The 24,366-nt window shown below is 42.6% G+C and overlaps 1 protein-coding gene across 3 annotated transcripts in view; it reads right to left on the bottom strand.

Annotated features, from left to right (window-relative positions):
- Nucleotides 1–24,366, bottom strand: part of TGFBR2 (transforming growth factor beta receptor 2) — a 67,155-nt gene continuing 42,789 nt past the window's right edge. For all 3 annotated transcript variants that reach the window (XM_075083293.1, XM_075083295.1, XM_075083294.1), the window contains 4 exons: nt 16,803–17,602; nt 12,642–12,783; nt 4,683–4,810; nt 1–2,440 (listed from right to left, as the gene is read on the bottom strand). In XM_075083293.1, the coding sequence (XP_074939394.1) occupies nt 2,261–2,440; nt 4,683–4,810; nt 12,642–12,783; nt 16,803–17,602 (1,250 nt within the window). In that variant the 3' untranslated portion in view covers nt 1–2,260. The remainder of the gene's footprint in view (nt 2,441–4,682; nt 4,811–12,641; nt 12,784–16,802; nt 17,603–24,366) is intronic.

Here is a 24,366-nt window from a genome sequence, read left to right as displayed (position 1 = left end):
TTTAGTCAGTGTTATTTTATTTGCTCCAATAAACATTTGATTTATACAAAACAAAACAGAAAAAAAACCCCAAAACTGTTTACAAAGCAAGTTAAGTGCTTGAAACATTTGATACATAAGAGTACATATTGTTCACATTCCTATTTCATACATGACGTAGAGGTGAAATATTCCTCAAGAGAATAAAAATTTGCCTTTACATGTAGTAATTAAAAAAAAAACCAAACCAAACCAAACCAAAACCATAAAAATGTCAGTATTGTCAGGAACTACCGGATGCCATTCCCTGACCTTCAGGGTGGGTGGAGGAGGAGAAACGGGCCGCGACATTCCCTCTCCCCCCGCCCGCTCCCGGCTCCGGGCAGCCGAGGCGGCAGCAGCGCGTCGCTAGAGGGCAGCGGGTCCCGCCGCCCCGCATCCGCCCGCTTCCCCTTTCCTTACAAAAACCAGATTCCCCCCTCCGTCGCTAAAATTTGACATGACATAGTGTCCTCTGAATTCCACTGCAGTTGTTGAGGTTTTGCCCTGCTCTGTTTAAATATTTCTGAGTAGTTTGGTTAAAATAGTAATAAAAAGAAGCAGATACAAACCCATTTCAAATAAAGTATTTGTCATCATAAATCTTAACTCCTATTTGAATACGCATGATTCCTATTGACTTACATGGCAATGTCTTCTAGAGAAATGCCAATGTTTATCTGTCAAAGGTGTTTAATAAATGGCACCAGATACATCTGTACAGGACTGGTTTGTGCTGGCTGAATTTCTAATTCCCAAGGCCTGCTTACATGGGAAAGAAAAAAGTTGAAAAATCACTGCAAAACTCCTGAAGGCAAAATTGTTAGCACTTATTAAACACATTGCTGTCATTTATATAGGCCTAATGTGATGTCAAGTGTCTTAGACATTTTGGAGAACTGAAAGAACGTAAGCAATGTCTGAGGGATCTTTTTGGAATAAACCGTCTTTCTTGGGTTTGGGTTTTTTTCTGTTCCTACCTGACTTGCTGAGGGCAGCCCTATAGGCAAGCAGTGCTGAGGGCAGGATATGCCATTAACCTAATGCTACAGAGCTTTCCCTCACCTCCAAGGTCCTTTTGCAAAAATAAAGGCACTGGCCATTGTCTCTTACTTTTCTCTAGAAGGCATGGAACAGGGTCAGACTGTGGTGTGTCAAGCAATCAGACATGCTGTACAGGGAAAAAAAATGTTTATTCTTACAGCAACGCAACTGAGGTAAAAGGAAGGAGAAAAAAAAAACCTGCCTGCACTCAGAATGCACAGCAAATATAAAACATCTGCTTGGATTATTGCTGGCCCTGTGCTGTTCTGTATGGTTTGGGGGTGGGGATGGGATGAGGAAAAAACTCAACCTGCTGGTATTTTGCAACCTGCTTGCAAGCAGTGTGAGTTTAAATCAAGAAACGTATAACATTAATGACCTCTGTATGGAAACACATGTGTCAGAGGGACCAACCCTCCTCTCACTCCTGTTCTGGGACACTGTGAAGACACTGGGGCTAAGGTGAGAGGGCAAAGGCATCCCTGAACCTTCGAAAATGTGCTGCAGACAGGAATGCATAGGTACAACTGCAAAACCAAATTGGCCTGTCTGCTGTGACACTGCTCCTAACAACTGTGGACTGCAGGGCCACAGCCAGGTGTTCGCAGCACGTGCTTTGAAAGGCGTCTTGTTATCGCAAATTATTCCTATCTTTTTGGCAGAGCGCTTAGTGCACAATTGCTGGTGTTGTGCTATGCCAGTCTCCTCTGGCTCCTTCCCTAAGGGGGAGGGATGTCTAATGCACCAGTAATTTTCTGGAAGCACTTCTTTTTTTTTAACTCATTTTTTCAGAGTATGGCTGTTTATAGATACATAGATAGATATATATATACATATACACACATTTTTTTATATATGTATATATATATAAAAATAGCAATTTCATAGTTATATACAGGCATTAATAAAGTGCATAATGTTATTGGCTATTTTCAAATCTCATTTCCTGAGGAAGTGCTAACATACATAGCTCCTCCTACGACACGATGCCAGCAGCCAATGCTAGGGTATGACACCTACTCCCTGGCTTTTAATTCCCATGAATACATCTCCCTGTCCAGAGCTGGAGTCTAAAGGGAGTAGTGACAGCCTCAGTCCTCCAGGAAGCAAGTCAAGGCATCGATCGAGACTTCTTCCTTTGCCAAGGTGAACACATCTAGGAGTGACTTCCCTCCATTTCGGAGCTCTCAGGTGCGCACTACTTGGCAGTGGTCACAGAGCCGTCTTCGGGGATCTTCTCCTCCGAACAACTTCTTCCTGAGAGCTTATCATGGTGCTTGAGCTCGCTGAAGCGCTCTGCAACGCACTGCGCCGTGAGCCGGGCCTCGGGGTCATGGTCCCAGCACTCAATAAGAGTTTCACACACCATCTGGATGCCCTGCAGAGAGCACAGAGAGAGCAGCCGTGATGAGGCCAGTCACCACCAAAGCCCGTGTGTGAGAGTTGCTTTAGTGCCGCCTGAAGTTCAGGGGGTTATTCATGTGTGTCCTGCAGATGCTTTATGGGCTCTGTTGCTACTATCATGGGGGCACGCTTTTCTTTTTTTTTTAAAAGAAACCTTACTACAGTATTTTCAGCACTTTAGTTGGTACTGTCATTTCTGGGCATGTGTTCTGATACGTTACAACAAGAAAAAAAATGCTTTGGACTTGTGCTGTAGAATGAAGGAGGTTTGTTTTTTTTTTAGTAAGTATGATCAGAATTCTTGGATAATGTGACTTCCCACTCAACCCATGCCTTTGCGTGCCTGAATTCTGTTTGACTCTTTCAAATGAAATTCTGATTGCCAGCAATATCAGGCCCTACATCAGCTCTTTATGAATTCCACATAGACTAACTAACTCTATGTGCAAATATGGGCCACCGTCCCACAAACACTTAAACACGTCACTCACAGATGTAACTATTTAACCTTCATTTCAATGCTGATGCACATGTTTACAGGAGCAAAAAACAGTTGTATCTCTGTAATGCATTTTATAAACATGAGGTATTTGCCAGGAAATTGTGTGCTTTGCTTTATGACACTAAAAGCCCATTAAGTAGGATTTATCTTAAACTTCTTATTTAAAAAAATAACATTTCACAACACTGCATTAATTGCATAATTTACCTAATTGGTGATGTTGACTGATGTCAATGTTAATAGCAGAACGTTATTGTCTGTATATAAATAACAGTACTTTTCTGCTGGCATTGAAATTACAAGAAGTAAATTAAATTAAATATTAAACATTAACTTGAAATCAATAGTGCAACAAATCTCATTAAAGGGGGGGGAAAATTGTAATATGTAAATCTATTCCAGAATTTTATCACGATGAATAATGAGTTCATTACAAAAACAAGACTGCAGAGGAAGGAAATGAATATGGAAGAGCCATTACAATAAGAGCAACTTCTATGGAGTTCAAAGCAGATCCTCAGCTGCTGCAAACTGTCACGGCCCCACAGAAGCCGATGCTTCACTGCATTTTAGATAGTGCAATCCACAGTTTTTATAAAATTTCTGCAACCAGTTCTTTTCTGTAAAGATGAGCATTAATATAATCTCTCCTTCCCAGCTCAACTTGTCATTCAGAAGGTGGTTGTATCTATGGCTCCTAGAAACATCAAGGGCTTTTTAGAACTTGTAACATCATATATCCAGGTGTCCCTCAAAATACAGCTCTCCTCCCCAGTTAAAACACCACTCCTCAATAACCCTACTCATCAAAAATGACTACATAAGGAGTAAGTCCCTGCGGTCCAGGAAGGGGCTGCATTCTCCCATAGTCATCAGGCGGTGGATGCGTTGCTCTTGGTTGGAAAGATGATTGATTTTGGCCATTCACTTGGCCTTTCCTAAGTAGGTGTTAGACTGTCTGTAAAGACCACTCAACATATTTGTGGAACAAGTGGAACGACCAAGCCCCACTTCTCCCCGCAGAGGATTCTCATTTTCCCTCTTCTGATAAAACTGCTCAGAGCAAAGGTGAAGAAATGCATGCCTTTGGCTTGTTTCCATTCAGTTTCATCTACTGAAAAATCAGGCTGCAGCGATCACCTAGGAAGTGCAACCATGGTGTCCACGAATGGGGAAAGCTGACGGAGTGCTTCATGACATGCAAGGGAAATGGACTGCTAATGTGCAACCTGAATAAAAACAGACTGGCTTGCTGAAGACTCATTTCCTTTTTCTTAAACCTGTCAACAGCTGGGATACAACTGTGGCTGCTCTCCATGATAAAGTACTGAGATTTGTTTTCTCTGCTGAAGGGACCCATGTGCGAAGTTGTTCTCTTTGACCTTTCAGAGACTGCACACAGTGTGCTTTAAGGCCCTAATTATTCTGTGGCTGTCTGGATGATTGCTGGGTCTCAGGTTTCCAATCTTTTTGTTTTGATCACTTTTATATTACACAGGTGGGCAGCAGAAATCCCAGGGCTTTGGGGTAGGCATGGTGCAGAGCACTGTGGCGTCTGAACCATGGCAGTACTGGTGTCACTGCGTGACAGAGCTCTAATTTGCGCAAGAGAAAGGTCCAGCCTGTTGGGCACGACACTGAGTTAAGGCTCAGGCTTCAGGCAGCCGCTAAATGTATAGTGCAGCTCCCAGCTGCTAACATGTGGTGCTCTTACCTGATGGTTAAGCCAGGAGCTGGGGATCTCGGGTCGCCCTCTGTCTCTTAGGACATTGTCTTTCATGCTTTCCACGCAAGGGTGTTCTCGCACTTTGGAGCCAAATGGGGGCTCGTACTCTTTCACTTCTGCCAAGAGAATAAGCAAGCACAAGGGTATTCAGCTGGGCTGCGCTGGTGCCAAGCGTGAAGGGAGCTGGCTGTTCTCCGGAGGAGTGGAGCTACTGATTAGCTGCTCAGTGCCACTGTTCTGCTTGACCAGCTCCAAACAAAGCAAAGCCGGTTGGCATTTTCAAAAATGTTTCAAATGTGTTTCTCCCACACGCCCCCTCCCTCCCCTTTTCTTTCCTAGCCAACTAAACAGTTTTCATTTAAACCCTTTAGTACATAATCATATTAGCAACAGTCAGAGCAGCAGAGTAACCTATAATAGTTTGTGAGCCTTTCAATCTTTGCTGAGGCAAGACACACAGGAGCTTCAAGGTGAGCTTTGCTTGAGCCTGGCTTGCAAGAACTGGTCTCCCTTAGGTCTTCTGGAGTCCACACACACTTACTAGGTGAAATATAAACTGAAATCTATCTAGGTCGTGATAGATGTTACTGTGCCAGATTGCTAGGAGGAAACAGTTGCTTGAAAAGGACAAAAATACACTAAGTATCAGTGCTGGAAGCTGCCATGCTGCCCTTGTGTATTACTGAGCCGTGTTCCTTTCTACAAAGTAGTAGTCTGCTCTTACTTTAGGCCTCTTTCCCAAAATGGGTCAGTTTTGGCCCATGATGCAGGGGCACAGCTTCCTGAAGGGGTTGCTGCCACTCTAGGTTTTGTTTGCATGCTGCATATTTTATTTGCTTTTCTTTGTAGAGAGAAAGGAAGAGGCACACATATGGGACCTTTGGAGAAAACTCAAGAAATCTCTGAGAGCGGAAATATTATAGTAGATGCTGACACAGTGTAGCAAATGCTGTGGTTTCTTTGGGAACAGATGGAGACTTTACTCACAGGCCTAATGACTTGCTAGTATTAGATAAAGATTTATGAAGTTGGCCTGTTCTAGTGCCTCTTATTTCTTTCTAGGAATTAATTGAGGGCAAGAAAAACTGAAGTGTAACCTACAAGGCAGTCTGAAGAATGCATGTGAGTGCCCAGAAGATGCGTGAAGAGAGATGAACGAGATGGGAGACCGAGTACTGTTGTGTAATGTTACGACCAAAGTTCAAATGCAGTGTTCAGTGCTGCTCACTCCTCTCAAGGGGCATTTTACAGTAAAAAGAAGCTCTGAGAAGGATGATAATGATTAAAGGCCCAGAAAAAAAATGGGAAGAACCTCTAAAGCTTGGCTTTGTTTACTTTGGAGAGAAGGACAAGGGGTCATATAATAAAATCCTGAAAATAACTAATAATCAAGATAGCACAGGTCGGATCCTTCTGTCATGTCTCATGATAAACACAAGGTAGTACTGAACATAACTAAAAGGTAGACTTTTATCCAAAACCTTAGAGTCAAGCTGTAGATCTCACTTCTACATGATGGCCATGAGATGAAGACGTTATCAGGCTACAGAAAAAAGAATTTCTAATGCTTAAAAAGAATACCCAAGTTACAATAACAAACATTTTGGAAGGGATATTAAACCTTGTGCTTCAAATGTTCAGTGTTTAGAGCTCCAGCTGCGAACAACTGTGTGTGCAGTGCAGCAGATCACCCCACAGATGCCCCCTGCAGAGCTCTCCTTCTTTCTCCTGAACCATCTGGTGCTGGCCACTGTCCACACAATGCTCTGGAGAGTGGCTATAGTCCGAAAACACAACTCCTATCTTCTCATACATAAATCACTTCCTTTAAGACTCAAGGACCAAAGTCTGCTTTGCTTTCTTTCCTCTACAAGGATGCATACCTGTTTCACCTGCATTAATCTGAGTTAGAGATTACTCAGCCAAAGTAAATTTACAAGACTTTAGCTCTAGAAGTTAATTGGGAAGTTGCCATCTTGCTGGTCAGACCTGGATTACTATGCAGCAGATGCACAATGATTACAAAGGAGATAAATCTACTTTCAAAGCTGACCAAAATATTACAGTTTGCCGGGAAAATTTAAATAGTATGACCTACATGGCCATTTCCTACACCACCTCCACCAGTCATGGTTTGATTGTGGTAGTGGTCGTGGACACCAGTCAAGGCTCTGAGATTTTCTTGCAGTATGTGGAATCAGAGAAGTCCAAATGTTCAACAGAGGGAAGCTGGTGCTGCAGTGCTGACCTGTTCCCTCTCACTGAGCTTAATCCGATGGCCATTCAGGTTCATGAGATGGTTCAAGTGGGGAAGGGAAAGCCTTCTGGGGGAGTTGATATGTTCATAATACATTTTCCCTGTTAAAGAAGTTCTTTCTATGCTATGAGCATTCCTCTTCCAAACAAAGATTGAATGCATTTTTCAGGGTTTTTCTTTTCTTTTTTTTTTTTAATGGTAAAGAGAAATTGAAGCCAGATGCCAATATGCTGTAATGACTTTATAGTAATACAGTTGTGCCTTCCCTCAGTTTGAAAAGCATGTAGCATCTTCTTGCTATTTATTATCTTGCTTCTCTTTTCCTTAGAAAGAAAAGCCCACTGAATCCTCTTGCAGTAAATCATCTTTATGCTGTGGAATCTCAGGTGTCAGACACATTTTGCAGTAATAGCTGGGGTTATTCATGGATCGTATTGATGAGATACAGTAGATGTAACAGATGTCAATTTGAGGTAGGTTAAGATGTTTGTGCCTAGCTGCTTGTGCACGGCTGTATACAGATGCTGAATCTATTTTTCATGCCTTATATGTTTACTTTGATTGTTTTTACACCAGAGTAGGCACTAAAAATCACAACTGGCAAAAGTACCATAAATACCTCAGGTACCATGAACTACAGCACCTTTAGCGTTCAGTGACGGCAGAGTTCCTTCAACTTTAACCTCCAGCATTTAATCTTTATGGTTGTGAGCTACCTTGCACTAATAATTGCTGTACCTCTTGTTTCCTTTGACGCTGACCTGGCCATAACTCTCAGAAAGGCTGTGACTGGATTTTTAGCCCCAAACTGAGACATTACTGAAAATCTATTTGTTGTGCCTGATGAATGCTTTGGAAAATTTGGCCGTGGGTTCCTCATGAAAAATATGTCTTGCTCATGTAATCTTTTTCTACTCCAAGCTCTTTGCAGTGAGACTCCTTTCCTTTGGGTCAGAACAGCATACTCACAAACCCTATCAACACTGATTTCTGTGGGACAACTTCTCATGCTGGAAGATGAAGGCTCATTTGTAGAATCAAAGCAGGGGTGAGGTGAAAGAAGGCAAGCAAAAACCAACTGTGAAGCACAGTCCACAGCAGTAGGCTTGTGCTCAGGAACTTTTAGGTCCTTTTCAAAAAGCCTCTCACTTTAGAGTTTACAAGGGGGGAGCAACAGAAGGGACAAAGCAATCGATCAATGGTGGAGCTAATGTGAGCACTCACGCACACACACAGAGGTCTCTGTGTGTGCAGATTGTGTCTTTCTTCATGGCTAGAGGAATTTGGGTGGTGGATCTACTTAGCTGTTGCCCAAAGGGATAGTAATGCATAAAGCAGAGTCTCAAAAGCCATTTCATGGCCAAGTTTAAGGAGCTGTCAAGTGCTTACTTCACATTTTCCCTAGGTTTCCCTGTTCCACTCCTTCAGAATACAGATGGTAGATGGCAAGCCTGAGGGTGCGTTGGGATGGGTGAACTCACTGCAGTTTCCCTTGCACGTACATGTTTTAAGCGACTTCACATCTGATGGTCAAAGACACAGCCAGCCTTCCAAAGGTTTGGGAGTGCACAAGGTCTGCCATCAGTGTATGGCTACAAGCTGCTTAGTCACCATGTGCTGGATCCTGAGGTGGGAAAGTAGGGGAACACAGAGCACATCGGCACACAACAAGGAGTGTAGTGCAGCAATCTTACCTACTGCTACCTGGGCTTGTTGAAGAACAGCACTTGCTACCTTACGTGTACTGCCGTGGTGATTGTTAAAGAATTTCTAGGACATGAGTTACTGTCATGGGGTGATGCTGCACTGTGTGAAAGCACCAGCTTGGAGTTATGCACTGCCACAAGCCAATTCATTGCAGGCATGCCCTAATTGGGCTCTGCTCCACAGAAGGAGAGGTTTAATCAGGCCCCAGCTGCAGCCACCTCAGGGCCCAATGTACAGGCACAGCCCCACTGTACAGGCTATCAAAGTGCTCTCTGCCGCCAGAAACTGTCACGTCTCCATGTCAATATGATGAAAGCTGAGCATTTCACAAGGTACGGCATGCACAAATGTTTAGTTACCAAACTCTGGCTCTTGGCTGACTCTTTCCAAGTAAGCAGAAGATTAATCAGTGATTTTATTCACATTAAACACAGCTCCGGTAAAGCAAGGCTGCCATTTCAAACAAAGCCCTGCTGCTATACCGAAGCCAGCCACCACTCCGGGCAGTACGATACTGCACAAGCAACATCGCCATTTTCTGAGAGGTTTCTTTTCTCCCTCTTCACCAACCCCATGTATCCAGAAGTTCCCTTTCCTCTCCTTCCCCCCTGCCACCCCCAACAGTCCCCCACCCACAGCAGCTCCAATACAGAACAGATGGTTTTCTTTTCTTTCTAGGAGGCTGTCAGAGAAATTACACTTGCCTCAGTCGCCAAAGCTGTGTCGCTCTCAAAGCAAGTGGTTGAGATGAAAATTATATTTCTTGCAACGTGCAGCATCTGGTGCACAGCTGTTGCACTGAATGAAATACCAAGTTAACAGCAGCGTGGAGCAGTTGAAGTTCTCCCCAAAGTAGTATTGCTGAGTTTCTAAATATGCCTCTTAAATTATACTCCAGTGAAAAATCAGTCAAACTCTATCTTAGCCTGTCTCCCTTTCCCTCGTGCCCCATTTCTGCTTCTCCATATTTAGCACAACAAAGTAACAATGAACAGCATGGCCTTTCTTGAAAGCCGATCCCCACCTGCTTATTTACTACGGCAGCTTCACAGTATGGATTATGCTGCTGGGTATTTTTGTTTAAAAGTCTGCTGACTGAAAAGGCCTGGCATAGCGTGGAGACTGTGTTTGACAAAGCTGCTGTAGTGAAAGGACTTGCCTCCATCGCCTCCCACACTCACTGAACACCTGCATGCTGACAAATGAATCCTGAGAGCTCCCTTTGTAAAAGAAATAAGTCACTGTACCTTTACGTGGCTGAATGGCAATTAGCTCCCCCACATGCTTCCCTCCCTAATTGAAGTTGCTAATGCTGCTGCCTCAGCTTAGACTGCCACACGTTTCCCTAGCATCAGGGAGCTGACACCACAGTCAAACATGCCCTGCAAAGACGGTGCCTACATCGTTTATGCTCCATTGGAAAGGCTGGCTGCAATCAGGTCAGCCTACTCCAGTTTATATGAGAGGTCATTTCTCTCAGTGCCTAACAGTTTAGGAAGAAAAGAGGGGTTTGTGTGAGTGGAGGTGGCTCCTTCGGAAGGCTGCGAGGAGAGGAGGGAATCTCATGAGTGACAGACGGAGAGAGAAAGCAGACAGGGAGTTGTAGTCGTGAATCACTGTAAGGGTATTTCACCAGCTGGTTGCAAAGATAGCCAGACTGCATGAACCAGGGGAAAATCTAAGAAGGAAATGAGAGAAACGGAGCAATGCTGCTGCAGCTTAGCACCAGTGACAAGTTAAGGGAGTAGTATTTACCTGCTCTGGATGAAGACACTAAGCCCAAGTTCTACCTCCCTACAGATCTGCCCAAGTACTCCTGTGGTTTTGCTGGGGACTTCAGCCCCTGGAAAGATGACTGAAATAGGGAAACAAAATTCAAGGTATGTGTTTCTGGAAATGAGGACGACTGAGGGATGAAATGAATAGGGAAAAATCAGGATGTGGGTGGGGTTAAGCTCCATCTTGAAAGCAAAGGGGATGCTGGGCCAGAGAAATCTTTCTTTTTCCTGAAATGACTTCAGCTGTTCTTCTCAAGGTTATAATGGGTCAGCCTCGTCTAGCTAAACACGCTGGTGATTTTCCTTCCTTATGAAACTCCCTTTATATCCTCTTTTAGGCAGTTGCCTTCTGAGAACAGCAGCAATAAGGTTTGCTCTTGCCACAGTCTCCATTTCACTGTACTCAGCAAATATGAACAGGAAGGGACTCAAGCATCATCAAAGATAAAAGACTCCACAGTGAACAGCTTGTATTTATATTAATAAGGTGAATTCCTAAATGCAAGAAACAGAGAGAGCTCAAGAGACAGGGCAAAGATCCTTTTTCTCGGGTTTAAAATCTCCTCAGCCACATTTACAGAGTGCTAATGAAAGGCTGAGGTTGTGCCAATGCATTTAGAAACAGGCATAACCATGACAGTTAGAGGTCGATAGGTTTACCTTGGAACACGCTAGACTGAGGTTTGGTTCCTGAAGCACCAAATGTTTTTTCCCTGAAATGTTTGACTAGAAAAGATTTTTTTTTCACACTTTTATGCTAGCACTAGCTGTTTGCACACAAACTCACTTTGTAGCTTTCCCGGCAGGGTGCAAACAGGGGCAAATCTGTTGCCCACAGTCCAGCCCACCCAACAAGACTAAATGCTGGTCAGACATAGGAGGAGACTGAGGTGGAGGCATTCCTTCTGCCTGCACATGGACACTGTGGTGCAGCCACAGAGCCACTGTGCAGAGTGGCTTCAGAGACCTCCATGGATACCCTTGTGGTATCCCATGAACGTTAGTAGAGAAAAAAGAAGCAGCTAGGCACATCTTCCCATGGGACATTGGTTTCCCTCCTGTACACTATGTTCCTCATATTGTAGTGCTCTAGCCTGCAAGATTGTCCTGTCTCTGTTGCAGCCCTTCGAGATGCGACTGTGCCAAATGTAATGAAAAGGGGGCTTCTGTGGTTTTGGAAGAATGGTAACAAATCAAATCATAGTTACATATCTACTATAATATCCACATTAGTGTTACATTTTACAGCCCCACTCCTTAGACTGCCTGTGAGAGCCCTGCACTGTGCAGCAGTTTTTGTTAGAATGAATGTTAGACAATATCAGCAGACTGAATAATTTTATATGTAACTTAGTCTCTTTTTAGTCCCTGAAGTAAGGTGAAAATCTTCAAACATGGCAATATGTAATGCAGATATCTCAACAGCAACTTTCCTGATTTCTAACACATACCAGTGCTGCACACTGGGAATTCTGGGGCAGCTTTAGGCAAAGCAGAAATGAAGATTTTATTTCAGTGAACAAACTCTGAATATGAACAAGCACAGCAGCTCTTCCTGGAGTTGTTCTGATAGGCAGTTCCAATCGTTTTTATTTTGTTACTGCACTTCATACAACAAACGTCCTTTGATTCTCATATGGATGATCTCTTGCAACATCACAAAAAGTGATGAGCAGCAGCTGGGGACTTTGGGAAAGCAGGAGGGCTTCTGTATCACTATGATGGCTCTTACTGAAATGACTGATTAGTAAATGTCACACTTAACTGGCCCTCGTTAGGTTTCAGAATTAACATTCCATGAAAGTAAATGGGAGGCACTTATCATTTCTTGGTCTTAATATTTCAAATTGTCTTATGTTTCCAATCATTTTGGATGAGGTCAACCAGACTGAGTCAATCCACGGCTACTCAAGACGTTATAGGAAAAAACAGACATTAGTTGTCTTTAAAAGTGGTCTACCTAACAGCAGATTTATCCTTACATCAATCGAGTACAAATTTTTTTGTGGTCTCAGAAGGTGCTTGCCCTTCAAGTCTGCTCATGCACATGTGCCTTTCATGCTACCTAAGGCCTGTTCATTCACAGCATCCAGGTACACTAGAATAACGGGTGAGAGTTAAAAAGAATCATCCCCTCCCCAGACAACCACAAGAACATGTCTGTCCAAACATATTTTTAGAGAGAAGAAAACTGATGGCACTTACCTCCAACGCCGTTACAGCGAGATGTCATTTCCCAGAGGACTAAAGCCATGGAGTACACATCTGTTTGTTTGAAGGACTCCACGTTCTCCAGGTTCATCCTGGATTCCAGAACCTCAGGGGCCATGTACCTTGCTGTGCCAACCTACAGGAGGGAGATTGGGGAGAGCTCAGGAGCTGCAATTGTAATTCATGTTTTGGATTCTGCTGTGATTTAACTTCAGCTTTCACAGAAACGGTGCCATTTGACATGTACCCAAAAATTCAGGCCATACTTGGCACAGGTTGTATTTTCCGCTGCCAGGGGCATCTGGCATTGTCCTGACTACCAACTTACTTGCGCCTCCCTTGGTAAAGGAAAAAAAAGAAGCCTGTTCTAGTTCCTTAGGCAAATAATTTTGACACTAACAGGCTTTCTCACTCTTTGGCCGTTCACAGACGAACTCTGCCCTTTGGGACTGAAGCAGTTGCTGCTGACCTAGTGTCTTTCTGATGAACAAGAAACATTGTATTCTTTTGTGCTGCATATTACAGTGTTAGCTGTTTCTTTTCATGGTAGGCTTAAAAGGAAAGTGGTGAATGCAGGCCTGGCAGAAGAAAGCAAATACGCAAATACTGAATGCAGAAACACACATCTGAATTGAAACAAAAAATTGTCCCCTTTGTTTGAAAAGCCGTTCTCATAAACTTTATTCATACTGAGCAATATTCAGCAATGATTTTAGCAGCTTTGCTGAGATCTAGATTATGACTTTGCATTACAGAAGGCAAAGTTTAAATGTCTGTTTTTATCACAAGAAAGGATTTAAGGAGGAATTTTTGGATCACTCAACAGTTACTCTCAAATCACAAACTCTTCACAAGGTAGGTGTAAAAAATTCATCCCCCTTGAAAAACTGCAAACATAATAAGTCTTTGATCAGGCAAAGACAGTTTCAAATTGGAGCCTGCTTAATCAAGGAGATGAACAAGCTCCAGTGGGTGATGCAGTTGGACCTGTGATTCAAATGAGCTATTTGTAGACTGCACTACAGCAATCACTCCTTAGCCCAGCGGCAAGCAAGACTGCAAAAGATCATTTCAGTTACTGGGTCTGCAATTGCAGGCAGCAACATAAATGTACAGTCCCTGAGAGAGCCCTATGATATCCATTTTACAAGCTTCTGTAAACACATCTTATCACCCCAGGCTCAGGGCAAATGGGAAGGAGTTCCTCAAAAAGTGCAATGCACCGTAAGAAGACAGCAGGAAAGATCAAGGACATAGCTTTGTCATAGGACCCTGCAACAGCAGAGAATTTCTGTGTCAAAAATATCCAAATGGTTGTAGGATCAAAGCCTTTATAAACAGAGGACAGAAAAAACCCTGTGTGATCTGCCCCAAAGTTAAATTTCCTACTACATGGTGTTTGTGATGAATTTAGGGCCAAGCATGTGAGGAAGAGCCATACACTGAACGGGTACTTGGGATAATCGTGTCTCAGTATCACTGAGTTGGCCAGCATCTCCCTCCCTCCCCTACAGGACATGAACGTATGGAAACTCTGCAGCAGAGGTTGTTCCTACCCCCTCATCGATTCACCAACACACAACTTCTTCCCCACCAGACCCCATCCAAATCTTTAGATGGGTTACCTGTAAACTATGGCCCACAATTCTACTCCCCCAAATCCTGCTGATTTGAACATGAGTTAATGGTTCCTAAATACCAATTCTTAACATTATCACAATGTGCTCTTCTGGTCTGGCATTTCACACTCTTCGCAGCAGTGAAAATTAGTCTGCAGCTTTGCTGGACAATGGAGGATCAAGCCCTATAACTAAAAAGTACAGTGCAGAGAAAATTTAAAATTACTTAAAGAATGGTGTCAAATCAATCCCATTTCCATCCTGCTTAGGATTTATCATGTTCTGCTCTGCTAGTGTCCTTTTATCTGCATTTAGATTGTTAGGTCTTTGGGTCAAAGATACTTTTCCTGTGTCTCATGGACAACTGAGCCCTGAGTGTCAAAGGCATTTTAGCAATTCAGAGTTGGTTGCCCCTCTGGAGCCTGGATATGCTTTCTCTTTGCAAGGACCAGTCTGGTTTCAGTTCTTGCTTCTCCAAAACTTCTGGTGAGGGACCATCTCTCTTCCTGTGGTACATTATAACTTCTGTTACTTTTGGATCTTTTTTACTGGAGACCTTACGTTTCTTTCAAGCTGTTGAGGGATGCTTTGTCCCCTGAGGTGTGTCAGTCAGAGGGGCAGTAGATATCCCTTTTATAGTAGTATCCCTCTTATATATAGTAGATATCTAATTAGATATCTAATTAGGGATACCATCTGTCACAAGGCTGCTGATGCTACTGAGGTGATGAATTGCTGGCCTTGCTGGCACCTATCGGTCCTTTGAACATGATGGAACAAAGATCCAGATTTATGTACTCACATTAAGTACTGTCTGCAAATATTGACCATCATGTGTGGCCAAACTGAAAAGACTTCAAAGGTTCTAATGGGGAAAAATACGGCTTTGAGCCAGTCACTAAGGGCACTGGTACTGTACGGTCAATAATGGCTACATTTGCATGATATGGAAGGTAGTTGGGTAGATGGGAAAAAAGACAGCTTTGTAACCCCAACAACTTGCCTTGAATATTATTAAGGCTGACTAGAAAAATGGTAAAATATTTACCATTTGTAAATAAACCAACTGTTTTATTTATTTCATAGGAAGCCAGAGGTTTCCTTGATTTAATATTTGGGTCAGCTCCATTATACATTCAAAGACTGGACCTCCTGGTGGCAAAGGTTTGAATCAAAGGGTAAAGTTTAGAAATTGTGTATAAGGCAAATTCTGGTGCAAGACACCTCTAGCAAAAGTTGCAGCACTGAAGTTGGCATGTTGGGGAATCTGAGTGGGTGGTGCTTGTGTGCCCAGAAGAAACAAGGTGGAGTTTGAAGTGGAGCAACTTCACACCATCTTACTCCTTGTCACACGGAAGACTGACACTAGCTGGATCATCCTCAAACAGATTCAATGAAGCTAAACAAAGTAAAACAGTGGGCCTCGACACCAGTGCCCAAGGACACCGATTCCAAAGCAGTAACCTGCTCTGGGAAGCACTGTACTTTGTCGTCAGTGTCAGTGTGGGCTGTGGAAGTGGCAGTATCAACAGTACCCTCCTACTTCCAAGTGTCTCTGAGTTATGACAGAGAAATCGGCTTAAAACATGGGTTGGCTTTAAGCAATGAAAGTGTCTGTGGGGTTGAGTTTCAGAGCCTCTGCCTTACGCTGCCAAATACTCTGTTTTCATTTTATTCCAAATGGAACTAGACTTAGGACTTACAATATGGTATGACTTCCCTGAACTCCAAAAAGGTCTGGCATGCTGGAGAGAAAAGATATGTACTTGTGGGTGGTGTTTGTATTATTTTACATAAATATAAAAATACCTGTATAGATATATGTATAATTAAATAATTATGAATTAACTAACTTAAATTTATATGGGAGTTTTCATTAGAAGAGCCAATATTTAGAGATTCACTTGAAAGATTTAATCTTCAAAGCATTCATAAACATCCTCCTGGCAACCTTGTGAAGTACTTACTTGAAAAAGCAACAACAGGGCAATTATTTTTATTTGCAATTCTTGCATTTGGAGAAAGTGCCATAGTCTTAGACAAGTTTATTTTGGCCTTTTAAAGTTATTACCTATCACCCTAGTTATCTGCTTACGCCTCTCAAAGATAGACTGACTCCGCGTATGCTGGGGTATCCCAAGAGTGGATCTACTCATGCAAAACTAATGCCATCAGGCACGAAAACTGTGGCACAACCGTATGATGTGAAGCACATCATTATCTTATCCGTGCATGTGCATTGCAGCAGCACCACAGTTGCTAACAAGCTCATACATACATAAGTCTATAAAGAGGATGGTTGCATCATATACATATGCAGCTCTCTGATCATAACAAAAGCTTGACTGCACATTTCTCACTGTTGCTTTAACGTTAGGTTTAGAGCCTCTTTGTTTATAAATACTGTCACTTTAATTTTTTAAAGATTTTAAGTAAATATGGCAACATAGAATTCTTCCTCTTTTCACACCAGGAACAGATATACAGCAACTAATACAACACACACACACACCCCCCCTTCAAACTTTTAGCTTACCTGCCCACTGTTAGCTAAGTCATCCACAGACAGAGAAGGGTCCAGTCTCAGGGATAACCCAAAGTCACAGAGACAGCAGGTTAAATCATTTTTCACCAGGATGTTGGAACTTTTTAGGTCTCTGTGCACGATAGGTGTTTTGGGGCGACCACAGGGTGTGTGATCACTATGCAGATGGGCAATCCCTCGGGCCAAGGACCCACCCAGTTTCCAGAGGTCCTCCCAGCTGATAATATGCCGTGTGAGATATTCCTGCAAGTTTCCTCTAGCATGGAAGGCAGTGATCAACCAATACTGTTTACCAAGATCTGTCTTACGCTCCTCTGCCGTCAAAAATTGGAGGATGTTCTCATGCTTGAGGTTTACATCTGAAAAAATGTCTTTCTCAGTTTTCCAGGAAGCATATTCTTCATAGGGGAAAATCTTGACTGCCACCGTTTCATACTGCTCCGATGTGTTTTGTTTCAATTTGGCTTTATATACTTCAGCAAACCTTCCTTTGCCAACGACAATATCCAACTCAATGGGCAACAGTTCTGTGTTGTGGTTGATGTTGTTGGCACAGGTAGAGCTGATGTCTGAGCGGTCATCATCTAACATAATGGCACAAACATCACTGCAGTCCTTATGTTTCCTGGGCTTGACATTCTTCTCCCATGCTTTGTTGAGCTTTCTCTTCTTATGAGTGCGATAGGCATAAAAGATAACAATCACAGCAACAGAAATCACCAGTAATGGGACAAGACTTATGATTGTGACTTTTGAAATTTCATCTTTCTCCTCTGGCTTATGAGGGTCATCTGTAAAGCAGAACAGATGGAAGGCCTACATTAAATGATATAATAGCTTTATGTATACAGGAGGTTGTCAATAATTATAATTTTCATACAGAGTGTAATACATGATCTCCTACAATAACAGTAAATAATAAAAATTATCACTGCTTTCTTAGCTCAAAATGTTGTTTTGTATATAGGCCTCCACTTACCAGGACTTCCTTGTCTGTTTATTTTATAAAAAGCCAGAGCTGACTGAGCAAGAACCTAATGTAATTTAATAGCTTTGTTCTTCTCTCAGGCTTTTAATACGTAATGGATGAAACCTTCAGTTTCCTGAATCCAACAGCAAGTCTCCTGCACTTATTGTGTTGATGTATTCTTGACAAATCTGTCCCTTTAACCAGTAATTACTAGAACACATTAATTTTTCTAAGAACTGGATTGATAAATAGACAAAGCAGTGTGAATTCCCACTTGCCCAATTCTCACTCCAGATCCAGTATACTTCAGTGGGATCCATTTACAGACATCTTCAGGAAGCCTGTCACACATAACTACTGCAGGCTAACATTCAGGCACAATATGTATGCCTGCATAGACATCTGAAAAACAAAACTTATTCTCATACTTTGATGTATGTGAAAAAGTGGTGCTAGAACAAATGCAAACACCTGTGTGTACACAGGTGTTTGAATCCTACAGGCACAATCAGGCATGTATGACACATCTGAGAATTTTCACCCTGCCATGCACTGTTTGCATGGATTTATGTAACTGAAAACATCCTCTGTGTGTCATTTTCTGGCTGTACACTGGCTGTCCTGTTGTAAAGCAGATGACTGTTCACTCCAAACTCCTTAGCTGGTGCCACCCACACACCAAGATATTCTTAGGTGGAGCGTATAGCGATAGGGAATAAAAGAACACTAGAGACATATTCAAGAATAGGGAGATGTTCTGGGAATGGTACAGAACATTATTCTGGAGGTGAGAACAGCCATATCACCTCTAGCTGTGACCCTTCTAGTTCAGTTTGGAGTATTTTTTAGGGAAGGTAAACAGTTTAAAAGAGAACAGTTTTATTCTGAAAATAGATTAAAGGAGGGTGGGAGTTTATCTGAACCTGATTTGATTGGACACATGGAAATGTACTCTCCCAGCCTATTTTTTCCTTTGAGTCAGTGTAAAGGTACTATATTATGTTTCCATGAGGGAGAGGATTGATTGGAAGAAGCCCTGGGAGCCTAACCTGAACGGATTAAAATAAGTGAAGCTACAGCCAAAGTTAAGCAAGTGGCTTGTGTTGGCAGCATGATGCTCTGGCGGATGCTTACAGCAATGTCACTGACTCAGATTCTGTGTATCAGGTCAAATAAGTCAGTAAGAAAAAGAAAAGTTCAATAACCTCTGAAGGGAAGTTGCCACTAACTGCATCAGTCACTAACCTCTGTTTCTCCTACTCTGTGCCTCTCAAAATGAAGGTGAGCCATGCCGAAAGGGGTGGGGCGAGTTTTCAATCAGAACAAGCAGTACCTCTGATCCACCAATTTTACATATAATCAGGTTTCCATTGGAAACACAGTTAGCTGGCGAGCAGCAGGAACCGTCAGCTATTCAAAAGGCAGGTGAAAGGACATCTGAAGAGAATATTCTTTATTTGGAAGAAGGCCTGAATCCTGAACCAGGATGCGCTTCCTCTGAAAGGTTCATCAGCCAGATGCAGAGCAAGTAATTCAATTCTAGCCTGTCTCACAGGGTTTCAAGGGAAGGGAAGTGCCTTTCTAGCACTGACATTCCCAGCTAGCACAGGTCAGTGGCATTCACTAGCAGCACCTACAAATAATGTATTTCCTTCATTTATACAAAAAAGAACCTTTTAAGCCAATCCCGTCTTCCACACCTATGCAAACCACAAATGCTTATTCTCAAGTGATTTCCCTTGGCAACAAAATGTTAGTAAATTTTAAACTTTATAACCTTTAAATAGAAAAAAATACTTGAAAGTTCATCAGATTACAGGCATTCCTTCTGCTTCTTAGTGTGTTGAAGAAAGGAAAAAAAGCCATGTTTATTATGGCCCTTACTGGAGGAATATATTTAGAAAGTCCAGTATCACTGTCTGTTAACAGAAGATTTGCATTGCTTATTCCCATGTGCATTCTTCGCTCTCAGAAAATCTGCTTTATAAAGAACTCGGGAAACACCCCAGCCGAGGCGAACTGACTACATTGCGGGATGGCTGTTTTGGAGTTTTGGCTGCAAGCAGGCCGCAACTGCATGAACACAACTATGATCTGTAACAATCAGATAAAATAGTTTTGATGAACGACTGGGGCTCTGTTCTGTTTTTTTTTTCTTGACCACAGAAGAGCACGCTGAAAGTTTGGACTCTGCTCTTGGAACTGAGTAATATGTCATCTATATCACATGGTATACTTTTTAACAAAGATGAACATGCCTCTTTAGGGCTCCTAAAGCCCTTTTTCTTTGCCACAGAGCTGCAGTATGTAGCCCAGATATTTGAAATACTAATCGTCTTTCTAAATGAGGGAGAAAAGACCCCAAGATGTATTAGTTCTCTCTCAAATTTCTCCCCACGAGTCCAAGCAGCTGGAGGTAGTTGGGTGCATATTCAGCTCTAACTGAGAAGAAACTCACCCAAAGCAGTCACTCCTTGACTTTTATGGCTACCTGTCTGAGGGTCTCCGATCATTCCTATAATGGCCTAGAGCAGGCTCTATTGTTTTGGCCTACAGCTGAGAAGTCTCCAGCAGACTTCACAGCCCCTTTGGCTCTTCCTCTTTTTGCACAAGAGAAAGCTCTGCTTGTGGTGCAAGGGGATTTCTGGGTGGAAGGGAGAAACGATGTTGCAAATGTCACTTGAAAAAGAATGAAAAAAATTCTTTAATCAAAGCAGAAGCTGAGCAGTTTGGCCACTTCCCCTGAGCACTGCATCATCCTGCAACCCTGCTGCAAAGTGACATCCACTTTGGCACTATCTCTTGGAGGAAGTAGGGAAGCAGAGGGTGAAAAGCACAGGGCTGCACATCCCCACCTAAAGTAGCAGGGACAAAGGGTGTGATCATTTTCAGCTTTTAAGACACTAGACAAGTCCCACTCAAGGCTTGGGAAGTGCAAGAATGAGCACGTGACAGGGAGAACTGGGTGTCAGGACTGACAAGGCTGACCTCTGAGCTTAAAAGATGGGGACTGAGCTGCCTGCCAGCAGAATTAAGGGGACAGCAGCAGCAAAGAGCTGGTGGCACTGAGGGCTGGTCCAAGCAAGACACTTCTGGAACTGCCTTTGATTTTGACTGCTGATATGAGCAGAACAGAATCAGCCATTCCAGCACAAGCTAAGGTTGGGGTACTTCTCTGTTAAATCTGTGCACAAAGTCAGGGCAGGATCAAAATTCAGAGCATATCTGTATGTTTGCATAGTGGCTAGCCAACATTTTCTGGCTTGGCTACAGGAATCTAAGAATAAATATGTTCATTTGCTTATAAATAAATACCTATGACTCAAATCCCATACTTTCAAAAATGGGAGTGCAGCTTCCTCTTTCTGAGCACCAGAATGAGCAAAACCTGGCTGCACAGGCAGGCAAGGAAATGGTTAAATGAAACAGCCTTTTAGGTTTTGTGAACATGCTCCTAAATAACTTTCCCCACCCAGAACTACTATTTAGGTGGATCAGTCCTTTCTTAAGCTTCAAAAGAGCCTATTAATATAGCATAACAATAGAGAAGTTGAGCTAAAAGAAAGCTTCCTGTCTGTGGTTTAAACTAAGCACAAACCATCTGCACAACCCTTAACACTACCTAAGCCTCTAGGGAATAGGGCTCAGGTGCCAAGGAGAATGGGAACACTGTACAGCCCCTGTTCAGTCAGGAAGCTTCAAAGAACAACAGTGCTTTGCCTGCAAAGTTTTTAGGTTGCACTGGGTGCCTTTGATTGAACTTTGGTGACACTGAACTTCAGAAACAAGAAATAAAACAATGGCAATAAAATTAGGACCCACACTTTAATGCATAGGGCAGCAGAAATGCACGGCCAGTCCTGACAGAACTACTTCAGTGCTGTTTGCTGCTCATGTGAGTTCCAAAGTTGCTGCCTATTCAGCTGCTAGTCAGAGCCACACAGCAGGGCAAGAATATATTTGATATTGGCAGAACTCAGGTTAAACATATTGACACTGATGTATTGCAAGCTTTTCTAGTGTCTTAAAAACCCCCAGAAACACAGAATCACAAAATATGGGCCCAGACCTGGGACTGTAATCTAGTTATTTTGCAAGCTCCTGGGACACAAAGCAGCCCTTTGAGCTGACTGGAGGACAACTCTGTTCTGCAGCAATTCTGAGGTTTCAAAGTTTGGTTTCAATTCCACACTGGAATGAAAACCAACCCTCTTTGAATGTTTTTGCATAAACAGAATTCTGTTCAAATGTTGCAATTTGGCAAGAGATGTGAGTGCTGAATCCCCACCAGTGAAGGGACTAGTCTGGGGCATGGGACCTCCAAGCTGAAGTCCTGCTCTCTTTGATTTAGGGAAAAGCTTTTCATCTCTGATTGTTCTGAATCAAGCAAAATGTGAGTTTGAACCTTACATATGTACCGATTTCTGGGCAAGACACTAGGCAGTAAAATATGGAAAAGCCTGCCAATCTCTTTAGCACTACTTTCTGGATGAAAATTAATTCCATAAATTGTTTCATTTTCAGTGAAATAAAGTTTCACTCTAAGCAGATGTTTGGGGTAACTTAGTTTACCTCTACTGAAGAATCCTCAAGTGACAATGAAATTTTGTAGTTCGGTGTCTCATGTACCTTCCTGATTTTGGTCTTTTTAGAATTCAAATGGCTTGGAAATCTGCAGCAAAGCATTTTTAGATGGGAACTGTTGATTTTCAAAACAGAAACTCTGATTCTGACATTCCTGTACTTTTCCCTGAAACTTCTATCTGAAGGACAAAAGTGGTCTGAAAGTTGATCCAACATTCATGCTTAAAAAGTTCTGCTAATTTTACAGGCATTGTTTTCTGGGCTTTGTGGATGGGGGTGGGGATATTTTTTATTGGGGGATGGGTGCTTTTTCCTTAGGAAAATGGTTGAACCTGACACAAAATACTGGGAAATAATCAAACTCAAATATTGCACCTCAAACTAACCTGCATTTTTTTGTCTTGACAGTTTCTTGGAAACATTATAATTTTCCATCCTTGATGGAGATAAAGATTTTTTTTCAATTTAATAGGTTTGTGGCGCAGAAAATCAGTTCTGCCCCTCCCTCAGCTCTATGCTGAACCACCTGATGGCAGAAGACAGACATTACTAGATTTTAAAACCAGAGTGGACTCTGTTTTGCTATCCAGTGCAAAATAAACCCTGACACTTCTTGATGACCTTCCTGAAAGTTAAATTCCTGCAGCCCATACCTGAATTTGACAAGAGTTCTTTTGGACTAGGTAAACCAAATCTGTCAAGGCCAGTAACTTGTGTTTGAGACGTACACCTTCATCTTTTAGTCTAAGGAGGATATTGCCAGGCTATCCAAAACACAGTATGTGCTGAAGCAGCCTCCTGGAGAGGCACTAGCTCTGGTAGTTGGCAGGTCTGCCAGGCCTGCTATAGGGGCTCAAAGATAGTATAAGTGACAAGGTAAAGCCATCTCTAGAGCCTATATCTAAAGATGTCTTTCTAAAGCACTGCCATCCTCATGGCTCAGAATTTGGTCCATAAGGCTGTTTGCTCAAAGGTGTAGGAACTCATTCACTCAACCTTTTGGTTATTTGCCAACCTGAACGTTGCTCTCCAGTCAACATATGGCTGGTAAACCAGACACAGCCCTTAGAGCGCTTAATGCAGGCCGTTGCCCAGTGCCACCACTTACCTCTTTTCCTGAGAGGTAGTGAGGCAAAGGTACGAGCGGTTTTGGAGAGCTGTGGCACACTCACTGCTGCTTTCCCCTGGGGTGCAGCAGCTTTGCCCTTGGCACATGACTACCCACGATTGGGTAATCAGGACTCAAGGCACCTCTGTTACTCCTGGGGAAAATCACCAATTATGCAACCAAATTATATGTGTAACATGTTGGAAAAGTCATGCATATGCATCTGTCAACTGATGGGAATGGCTGCATCTTAGTCACAGGGGCGGGAGGCAGGCAGTTTGCCTCTGGGTGGCTTACTTCAGTGAAAAGGCCGGGCAGCAATGACGTAATGGATATTTTATCTATTGTAAGCAGTATTTCATTTTTCAACTGATTGCCAAGTATGCTATTCAGCACCCAGGAGGTTTAAGAAACTCTTAAACTCTAAGACAGAACAAATAGTTTGTTGCTGTTTTATTCCCTCACTGCTGGCTGGAAAGTGTAATTCCTTGGTTTGTTGGCACAGCACCCAGTTGTTTAAAATCTCCCACCCCTGGATGCATTCCCTTCTTATCTCTCCCATTCTAACAGGTCACTTCATTATGTGTACACGGCATCTCTCACAGTTTGACTTTTCTAGCTAAGCTTTCCTACTCTGCAATACGAAAGTCAACATATTCTAACTTTACATGATGTGACTGTGTTCCTGGTATACATGCCTCAGTTATACAACTCAGTGTCTGCTGGTGTTTGCTGGTGGTTTTCTGGAACAAATCAATCTCTCCAGTTTCAATATGTTCCAACAGATGCCACACATTAACCACTATTTTTATTCTCAGCCTGAGTTTCACCCCTCCAACCTTTCCCAAAATATTATGTTGCCAGTGTTAGTTACAGTTTGCTTCTGTCTGTAA

Source organism: Phalacrocorax aristotelis, chromosome 2 (assembly GCF_949628215.1).
Source record: "Phalacrocorax aristotelis chromosome 2, bGulAri2.1, whole genome shotgun sequence".
Classification (NCBI taxonomy): Eukaryota; Metazoa; Chordata; class Aves; order Suliformes; family Phalacrocoracidae; genus Phalacrocorax; species Phalacrocorax aristotelis.
The sequence above is the reverse complement of the archived record's forward strand: the minus strand, read 5'-3'. Positions and strand labels throughout refer to the sequence as shown.